General features: G+C 43.7%; 1 protein-coding gene across 1 annotated transcript; it reads right to left on the bottom strand.

Annotated features, from left to right (window-relative positions):
* Nucleotides 1-3,463: 3,463 nt before the first annotated feature.
* Nucleotides 3,464-5,693, bottom strand: LOC4814551 (uncharacterized). The gene is made up of 3 exons (XM_033384051.1): nt 4,326-5,693; nt 3,888-4,106; nt 3,464-3,739 (listed from the first exon to the last, which is right to left on the bottom strand). The coding sequence occupies exons 1-3, from the start codon at nt 4,582-4,584 to the stop codon at nt 3,621-3,623; spliced, it is 597 nt and encodes a 198-aa protein (XP_033239942.1). The 5' UTR covers nt 4,585-5,693; the 3' UTR covers nt 3,464-3,620.
* Nucleotides 5,694-10,202: the final 4,509 nt, after the last annotated feature.

Genomic DNA, 10,202 nt, shown 5'->3' with positions numbered 1-10,202 from the left:
TAAACGGAACGAAACGAATGTAGGGGAAGGGCAACGAAAAGGAATGAATCAACGGAAAAGAGAGAGGATTGAGAGGTTCGAGAGGTTTGGGGAGGAGGAAAACCCTCCAGAGCTGAGCACAGATAAAATTTCAACGCGCTCTCATTAAAAACTTTTGGAAAGGCAATAAAAAAAACGCCAGTCGAAACGATTGGAGTAGCGGCACACGGGCCGCGACACTACGATACCCAGTATTTAGTTTCTATATAGTAGATCGATACTGGATCGTCCAGGTGTTCAACGAGCCAATACAAATGGCGCTCTTTGATTTGTTTTTGGTCATTCTAACTATAATTATAGACCCATCGGAACAGGATGTGGCCTCCTTTAATATACCCCTGTTCGCTTTGAGTACCGGGCATAGCACACATACACTTTGAGGAGTCCCCCTACACCAAGCCCGAAAACGAATAAATAAAATAAAAATCTGCAAGAGAGGGTGAGAGAGTGAAAGAGAGTGAAAGGCAGAGGAAAATTCATTGTCATTGTCAAAATAAATTTTTCTTTTGAAATCCATTAAAGGTTTCATTCGAGGCGAAATTGTTAGAAAAAGTGCAAAGCCACCAAAAACACCCAGAACCCCATCCCCATCCCCATCCCCAGCCCCGCCCCCAAGCTCAAAGCGAAACCAAAACAGAAACCTAACCGAACAGAACTGAATGGAGAACGGGAAGGAACGAAACGGAATCCACAGATGAAGAACAAGAAGGGAACACAGAGAAAAAAAAAAACAGAAAAAATTGAAATTATTACAAAACTTTTGTGATTATCTCGGTTGCCTTCGCCGGACCCGTGGAGCCAACCGGCAGGACCCTGCCTATTCGGCGATTCTTCTGCCAAAGCAAAAAAAAAAAAAGTTAAATTTGTTTCGCCCAATAACTGTCAATGCGGCAAGCGTTTGGGCGTGGTCATTCGCTCGATTTCCCGGACAATTGTTGCGCCAACAGCAGCAGCGAAGGCGGAATAAGCACTGGACTGGGCGGCAAGAAAAAAGGCGAGAAACCGAAATTCAGAATACCCTGGCCAAGTATTTGGGACAAGGAAGGGCTAGAAATACTCCCTGAAGCTGAGAATAATAGGGGGATTGGGCATTCATGAGTTATGAGATAAAACGTATACTTAATCTCTGTTATAAAACGGTTATCAATTTCCATACGAAAAATATATCAAAACAAAAATCAAATTTTATAAGAAATTGCCTTAATCCTGCTTTAAAATGCCCAACAACTTCACGAATAAGTTAACACTTTCCCATATTCCGGACAAATGACATCACACCACATCGTTTTTGAAACTAGATCAATTAACAAACAATAAAGTTGGCAAGAGACTGGCATAAATCATCGTTTTATATGGAAACGGAACCAGCTACGCTTTGCAGTGCGTCACAAACTGGATCCGAGTGCCGTAATACCCTGCGGCATGGCTGTGTGGAGAAAGCATCAGCAGTCCATGGCCTTGCCGGGCACGCCGCCTGTCAGTCGGACCCCCACCAATCCCCTCCTTCCGCTCCGCGGCCAAAAGCAAGCCACTTAATATAGAGATTTATGCTAATCAAGCAAAAAGTATTTGCCGAGAGGGGTCTTCGTCATTCGGCATAGCGTCTCAGAGTAGTCAAAGAGATGCTCAAGTGGAATGGAATCGCTTCGAGTGTGGCGAGTGGTGCAAAGTGGTGTATGGTGTGTGGTGTGTTGTGTGTGGTGGGTCTCGTCTCCTCGTCATACTAAATGAAAGTGAAAATTCTTATGTAATATGCTAATATTTTCTTGGCGCGCCTTTTGGATATTTGGTTTTTTTTTGCTGCTGCCTCTTCTGTGTGGATTACGAGAGATTTTTTACAATTTTAGATTTATGGAAAAAGCCTGAAGAAAGCCACAAAGAAGAGGGTTTCCGATACCCTTCTTTAGCAGGGGCTATTGGCTCGCCCTACAGAAAAGAACTTGCAGATCTTCAATTGCAATGCGGACTTTATTCAAAAATATATTTGCGAGTTTTTGGATGTGTCTTTCAAGGCTTTCTTGTGTGTTGAATACAATTCTTTATGATTGTCTGTGTAATGTTTCGATTGCGTATGTCCTCGTGTGTTACCTCACCCTTTTGTGTGTTTTGTTACAGAGAATTGCGTGTGTTTTGTTACAGTGTAGAGTGTTTTGTGTCTGTTACTGGGTTCTTTTAAAGTGTATGGGTGCATCTTTCTGAATTGTATATATCAATCAGATCTTTGCGGGTCTTGATCTTTATCCAGCGATTGATGATGGCCAGGCCAGGCTCACCCAAGTTTATGGCCAGAGCATGCATGTTGTCGTCCAGATCCAGGATCAGTTCCTCCAGAGACTCCATCTTCAACACTGGCTTCGAGTTCATGGCCCTCCCCAGCTCCACGTTGAGATAAGAGAGGATCTTATCCAGCTCCTCGACGAATTCGACAATCCACTCGTGCGGTATTTCAAACTTATTGTCACCCATTTTAGACACAATTTTTCGTTAGTGTTTTTTGTTTTTCGTTAATTTTCGAAAATTTTTCTGTTGTTCTGCTGCCGTTTTACGAAATACAAACTGTTCCTTTGTGTAGGACTCTCAGAGTAGCACTAAAATGTAGACCTACTTTCTGTGTGGTAATGTTTCTCAATGGAAAACGCAAAGGGGACTTGAGATGTGTCTGACAGGGTATCAGAAGGTTCCTTATTTGCCCCTTTGTTTGGGGATTTGTTTATCATTTGGCATTCATTTCTTGTGCTTCTCTTTGGGTCTTAATTTATGCCCGTATTTTGGCCAAAATTAATTAATTAACATTTAAATGTGGCGTGTGAAAGGAAAGTTTTATGCTCGTAGTCGAAATATATTTATTTATGTGCGTATATATATTTTTTTATTTGTATTTAAATAATTTATTAATGCACATAATTTTGGGATTTTGGGATTAGATAATGCGACAGGCCATGTAGTTATGTGTTCATTCGTGCATCGATTGTATCTGCGCATTAAAAATCAATTAATCTGTAGAGAAAACATTGTTTATGCTAATCGTATGACAGCCCGGCCTCCGCGAAAGGGAGCCGCGAGACAGCAATTGATAAATGAGGCCTCCAAATGGGACAGATTTCTAGAAAAGGCCCTCTATCTTACACCAAGGATATCTGAGTGGAAGTCCTGCACAGCGCCCCTTTCTGCCGCCTCGATAAGCCAATAAATGTCCATTTTTGATGGCCCTGCATTCCTAACAATCAGAGCCGAAATGCACATTGCATCGCACAGAAAGTTGCGGTAAGCTTTTCGGACCGTTGAAGGGTAATAGTATTCACCGGTAACCGGATTACGGTATTGAGGAGTCCCCGTGCTAATGGAATGTGCCGTGCAGAGAGTCCACTACATAAATGCAGCGAAATGTCGTTGCCAATTGTGGAAATCATTCAGCAACATTCCGTTTGGTTTTTTAAAATAATTTACTTAATTATATTTAGCGTCGAGTGGAATTAAAGGCCATGGCCTGGCCTCTGGTTTAAATACATGTAAAATAGTTTGTTGAATAAATAAATAAATGTTGGGCATCAGTTCATCAGCATTGGGGGGGCTGCTTCCCCTCAGTAGGGATTATTGCAGCAGCAGTTCTTGATGAGGGCGTGCTCGTAGCAGGATTTGGCATACAGCAGGGAGCAGTCGTAGTAGGAGCACTGCGGCGGCCGCAGCTGCGGGGCAGATGCTGCACGAAGAGCAAAAAAGAGTGAAAAATGCAACAGGGTTAATATGCATTAAGTGTGGTGGCAAATTGAATGAAATTAATATATGCAACAAGCGTGGTCCAAAAACCGTACATAAATAATGTCGTGTGACGTTCCCAGATTAATTACCTGGAAAATCGCAGCAGCAGGAGTCATGCACCATCTTATGGGAGCAATAGCTGTACACCGAAGAGTCACAGAGTGGACAGCCACCGCCGCCGCCACCGATGGGCTGCTGTGGTGGTCCCCAGGGTGGAAGGGATCCGGATCCAATGCCTGGACCGAGACCAGGTCCAAGGCCAGGCCCCAAGCCATTCCCAAAGCCATTCTGGCCACCAAATTGACGGGCTAAGTCGAAGAAAAAGTGTCCAAGAAAGGTTGTAGATCTTTAGTGTAGGGAATGACTATAATTCTAGTTCTATAAAAACTAGAAATATGCTAACAGACATGCCACAATGCTGTTAACTGTTCTTCCTACTGTTCTTCTTACTCCTATACTAGGCGCAAAAGATTCTTAATCAAAGAAAATGCCACCTATGGAAGACCTAAGACCTACGGAACACTCACCTGCAGTCTCCTGTTTGGCCACAACCAGGCCGATCAGCAGGGCCATGGCCATTAGCAGAGGGCCCACACTGCGTATGCTGAACATTTTGTTGGTTCCTTCGAATAGCTCTCCTCCGAAATGGTGTGGCTGTGGTGTTGGTGTTGCTGCTGCTGGGGCTGCCGTGCCGCGACTGCAGTCGATGAAACTTTTATACAGCCACGATCGATTGGTGTGTCGATTGGTGTTTCGGCTTTCGCTTTCAATTTGTGACAAATTCATAAATAAATTGATGTGATGGCCCTTGAGGCAGCACGACAACAAAGCGACTCACTGACTGACTGACAGATCTCTCAGTTGCTCTCAAAGGTGTTTCTGGCTCTCCCAAGATCTTGGCGAACGAAAGTTACGGGGGCCCCCAAATGAAGTGAAGCTCAAGTTTATTGTTGGGGCATACGGATTCAGATTCAGATTCGGTTCGATTCGTTTGACAAGTTGATTGGCAAAACTCAGCCGAAAACTCCCACGCCTTCAAAAATGTTTTCAGATTTCTTTCTCTGGGCATTTTTTTGTGTGTGTTTGTGACACATTTCTCGATTGGCATTTGGCCGGAGACTGAAGAGCTCTTTGGCCTGCCTCTTGCCTCTTGGCTCTTGCCACCTGCAGCTGCAGCAACCTTTTCAACTTTTACTTTTTCCACTCCATCTTCTTCTGTTAATTGCTTCATCTCTTCCCCTCTCCATCTCTGTCTATCCATGAGATACACTTTTTTCCCAGACTCGCGGAAGCAGCCGACGCGGCGCTTCGCTTCGCTTATGTAAAATTAATAAGACATAAAATAAATTTCGAATTATGCGCATAAAACAAACATCATCAGAAACCGATTTTTGACCGTCTTCTTTGGTGTTTTTCTCGACTCGTCTCGTTAATCGTTTAAAGCGAAACGCGAAACGCAAAGTAAAAGTGTTTCATTTTGATAGCTCTCCCGCTGTCTTCGCTGGCTTTACCTTTACCTTTAGCTTTGCTATGTAATCTGATCTTGATATTCAGTTGGAAATTGAAATTCATTCGAGTTGCTAATTGATCTTTTAACGGGGGGCCCAGCACAGCCCAGTCCAAACCAATCCAATGCCCAACTGGGTTGAGCTTTTCTCATTATGCTAATAGATTGAAGCGATGCTAAAAGTGCCCCGGAGTTGGCCATAGAGTGCACAAATCACTCGGGTCTTGGGCTGTGCCAGTGCGATTCTATCAGATCTTCATCTGCTTTCACTGGCTCCCATAATCTTCCGTTTACAATGCACTGGGAAACAGTTAGCAAAAGAATAATGGGGATAGATATTAAGGGTTGTAGAAGCAGAGTCTATCTTTTAGAAGACTGCTTTGGGCTGGGCAATAATCAACCGAAGGAAACACTCCTTGAGCACAGTTTTCTCAGTTAAAGTATTCCCATTTTTGTGCAGTGTAATACACATCTTGAAAGGCAGTGCTGCTGCGGCTGCTGCTGGCTCGAAAGTTGATGGACCGCTCTGTGGCCCTTTTCCCAGTTTTGTCGTTTATCTGGCTCGTTGAAAACCGAACCGAAAAATGGCTCCCAAATGTAATTTCATTTAATTAACTCTTCCCCGACAGTGTGGCTGTGACTGTGGCTTCTGGCCAGTTGATTGAGCAGTTGATGCTGCTGTTTCGGGCCTCTGGGAGGAGGCTGTGGTTGGGGCTGGCTTGAATTTGAATGCAACGAGAAACGATGACAACGATGTCTACGATGTCTGCGATGATGATGGGCATGGAGATGGGGATGAGCAGGAGGAAAGCGACCATAAAGTGCTTCAAGAAGAAGAAGGGCCTCTGGAAAACAAATATGAAATGTTCATTTTCATTTTTATTTCCATCAAAGATACGAGAAGGCACGAAAAGTAGAGTGCAGAGTGGAGCAGAGAGAGAGAGAGAGAGAAGGAAGAGTGTGGGCAAAAATGTCAGCTAAGAGAGTGTATCTGTCAGTACGTGTATCTCGTTGTGTGCTTGTGTGTTGATTATCTTGTAAATTTGTTGCACGTTTTTGATGCAAATCCGCTTGTCATGTGGAAGCACACACACACACACACACGCACACGCATTAGAGATACCCAAGTGATGTCATCACCTGCTTCAGATGCAGATACAGATACACACTTGTAGATGGCAAAAGAGATACTTGTAGAAGATACACAGGTAGAGGTACTCCACGCCATGTCACAGTTTCGAAAGAAGCTCCGAAAAGTTAATCTGTAAGCCAGGCAGGTCGTTTTGCATTTGTATCTGCATTTGTATCTGTATCTGTGACCATGTATCTCAATTTGTAAGTGCAGCTCAATGAGCAACAGAACAATGCGACAGCGTCGATCGCGCGGTACGTGCACGTATGTATCTGTGAGATACATGTGATGTAACCGCCGAGGCGGCATTACTTTTACCACGCTTCTTCTCCACCTTCTCTCTCTCTCCCTCTCTCTCTCTCTGTCTGTCTCTTCGTGTCTCCGTGTTTTATTTATTGGTTTTCGTTTCACTGGAATTTATCTCCCTCTTCGGAGCTCTCTCTTTCTTCAAGGGGCCCCTCTGAACATTTTTTTCCGAGCATAGTCTTGGGTAAACAGGTCACTCTTCCCCCCTCCGCTGCCGCCGCTGCTGCCACGGCTGCTGCTGCCTCCGTTTCTGGTAATCGGCCACTTTCCAGCCAGCGACGAGTGACCTCAATTAAACACATGCCACGCCCCAGCCACACCACACCTGTCCCCCCTGCTGCCTGCCGCCTGCTGCCTGCCACCTTGATTCTGTTCGCGCATTGTTGGATGACCACAAAAATTGATGCCGCAACAGAAATACCTTTTTGGGTACAGGTACAGATACAGATAGTGAAAGGGAGGCACGGGGCTACGCCACAAGGGAATACACGAGGGGCGGTTACATGGGGCGTATGCGACAAGGCATATGCAAAAATAAACCCATAAACAATGCCACAAAGAGGCTATGCTACCATTGCCATGCTAAAATGGTCTGTATATGTTTTCAATATTGATTTATTTGTATCTACAACTATGTGCATGCATGTATGTCCTTTCTGGTGGGCCAAAGGAATATAGACAAGGCCAAGACTGCAGTGCTTTACGGTTCAGAAATATATGCCTAAACATATATATAGGTATAGGTTACTAGAAGACAGAAGATCACCTTAAAATATACTGACTAATTATCTGGTATATACAAGTAGAGCCGCGATCCTTGCCACGGCTCACAGCAATCCCGATTAAGTTCTCATCTCTTTTCCTCTCTGTCTCAGAACATATGTGTTTCCTTTGGCCCACGAGATTTTTAGGGAATTAGGGATGATTTTTATAGGAAGTGTTTTACATTTTGCTCTGTATTCGATGGCTAATTGATTTGAATTTCAACGCTCGACTGTACATTTTGGATGCATTATTTATACCTTTGTTTGAGCTTTATGAAAATATTATTCTCGACCTACTTCCGGTTCGTGGGTGGCTAACCCTTTGGGAAGCATTTCTAATGCTGCTTCAAGATCTGTTTATGCCTTCTCCTTCATTGAGGGCATTTCCTCAAAAGAAGTATCCACTTCTGTAATATCAACTTCTTCATATTTGATGAAATAACATAACTAAAGTTATAGCCCTCCCATCGGGACTTTTTGTCTCTGTCTGGCATTCGTTTGTCGCTTGGCAAAACTGCATTTCATCTGTAAATTTTGCCAATATTGAATATTACATATGTATGTACATATGCATATATTTTTGAATATTTTGCATATTACTTTTTAATTTGCATTTTCCTTCCTTTTACTGTGTGTTTCTTTTATTTCTGGCAATTTGCTGAAATTTATTTGCAACAAAAATTCCGCCTAGCAAGTGCGAAGTGCCTTCTGCACTGCACTGCACTGCACAGTCCAAAGTCCACAGTCGCCAGTGCCAGTGCCAGTGCCAGTGACAGTGCACTGTGCACTGTGGTGGTCGCTGTTGTTGTTGTTCGAGTGAGTTTTGTGGATGGTGTTGCTATTATTACTGTAATTTTTATTGTTTTGCGGGTACTCGTATTGTAGTCGTTTTTGTTTGGTTCACAAAACCAATATTTGGGCTCTCAGGAGGAGGTTGGTCCTGCTCCTTCTCGTTGGCCTTGTCGTTTCGTTTGTGTTTTATGTTGATGTTGATGTTTGTGGAATATTTACACAAGTTATTTGCAGACAGCATGTAAATATGGAAATATTTAAATAAAATAATAGGATCACAAAAGCACCAGCCATCCATCCAGCCAGCCATCCAGGCATCCCGCCATCCATCCAGCCAGCCAGCCATCCAGCCAGCCATCCAGCCAGCATATATGTACATACGTCCGAGTCAACGACTAGAATGAAATTATATTTTCGAAAAATACATTCTCATACGTATATGTGTAAATGCAACCCATAAATTCCAATCGAATTCGGACAGCAGCCAGTGCATTTTGTGGGTTGGGGAGCTGGTATCTAATTTCCATCTGCCATCTTTCAGATACGATTCCTGCCTCACCTGTCTGTCGGCTTGATGTTGAAAGTATCTTTTGGGAGAGTTTTCCTGCTCAAGGGCTAATGAAATGAGCTATCACATTTGCCACAGAAAACGAAAGTCTAAGCCAAAACCTAAAGCTTGCTTGAATTATGTATAGAAATAATGAGGTTTTCTTCAAGTATCTTTCCATCTTCCAGTCCGCAATTATAAGATATACGAATTCGAAGGGAAAAACATACTATAGAACCACACAAATGGTCTTCATTGAAATACAAAGATCAAGAATATATATAGAAAAGGCTTCCTATACAAAAACCTAACCAGAACTATCGTATCTCCTGCAATAAGCTAATGCCCAATGCAGTTGCGTCTTGTTTGTTTGCTAGGAATAAGATACAGATACAGTGACAGATTGGGGAGGGCAGGGGCGCACCCACACACGCAAATATAATATAGTTTTTAAACCATAGAAGGATGGAGATGGTGATGGTGATGGTGAGGAGGAGGATGAAAAAGAGGAACGCCAACGCCAATGCCAACGCAGTGCTGTGAAAAATATGCAAATAAGCTTTATTATTTGACAGTTTCTATAAAATGCAAAAGCCACAAAAGGCAGCAACAATGCCAGCCAACAACAACGACGACGACTTCATCAACATCAATGAAAAGTTTCCCCGTACATTTCGGTGGGAGAGGGAGGGGGAGGGGGAGGGAGAGCCGTAAGCCGGGCTCCGTATTCCGCATTCCTCAAGCCTCAAACCTCCAGCCAGCAGCCAGCAGCCTCCAGAGCGCACCCACATCGCTCTGGCTTATATGACAAAACTGAAATGCAATAAACAAGTTGACAACTCTGACAATTTGGACAAGAAAAACATGTTAAATGCTCAGAATTATGACAAGCGACGAGGAGTCGAAGCTCACAGCTCAGAGACAGAGATACAGATACAGATCCCAGAGCCATAGCCATAGCTGAAGGGCCCCACAGAGCTAGTGAGATAGAGAGAGAGAGTGGAGAACAAACAAATGGCATAAAGAATAAGTAATAAGCATGCAAATGCGTCAAGAGAGCAACTCACCAGATACAAATACAGAGATACGAAGATACAGCTACTACCAGTGCCAGTGCGAGTGCGAGTGCGAGTGCCAGTGTCCATGGATACGAGAATACTTTTTCGGCTTAATTACTTAGAGTGTGGAGTGACTGGAGACTGGGGACTGGGGACTGGGGAGACTGCCTGCTGCCTGGTGGCTGGTGCCAGTTGCTGCTCGTATCTATCCAGCTAAGTATCTGCGTATCTGTTAAGGGCCACCAGCCAAACTATAAAGGGAGCCAGAGATACATGTACGCGTACTCTCGTACTCTTA

The sequence above is a fragment of the Drosophila pseudoobscura genome, chromosome X, assembly GCF_009870125.1.
Source record: "Drosophila pseudoobscura strain MV-25-SWS-2005 chromosome X, UCI_Dpse_MV25, whole genome shotgun sequence".
In the NCBI taxonomy this organism is placed as follows: Eukaryota; Metazoa; Arthropoda; class Insecta; order Diptera; family Drosophilidae; genus Drosophila; species Drosophila pseudoobscura.
Note: the sequence above shows the minus strand (reverse complement) of the source record. Positions and strands in the feature narration are given on the sequence as shown.

Bases quoted from the DNA above. Each gene is read 5' to 3' on its own strand.
- LOC4814551 (XM_033384051.1), bottom strand. From the start codon at position 4,584: ATGAATTTGTCACAAATTGAAAGCGAAAGCCGAAACACCAATCGACAC. The intron at 4,107-4,325 runs GTGAGTGTTCCG...TCTTCGACTTAG, and splicing joins GGCCAAACAGGAGACTGCAG to CCCGTCAATTTGGTGGCCAG. The intron at 3,740-3,887 runs GTAATTAATCTG...CTCTTCGTGCAG, and splicing joins CTGCTGCTGCGATTTTCCAG to CATCTGCCCCGCAGCTGCGG.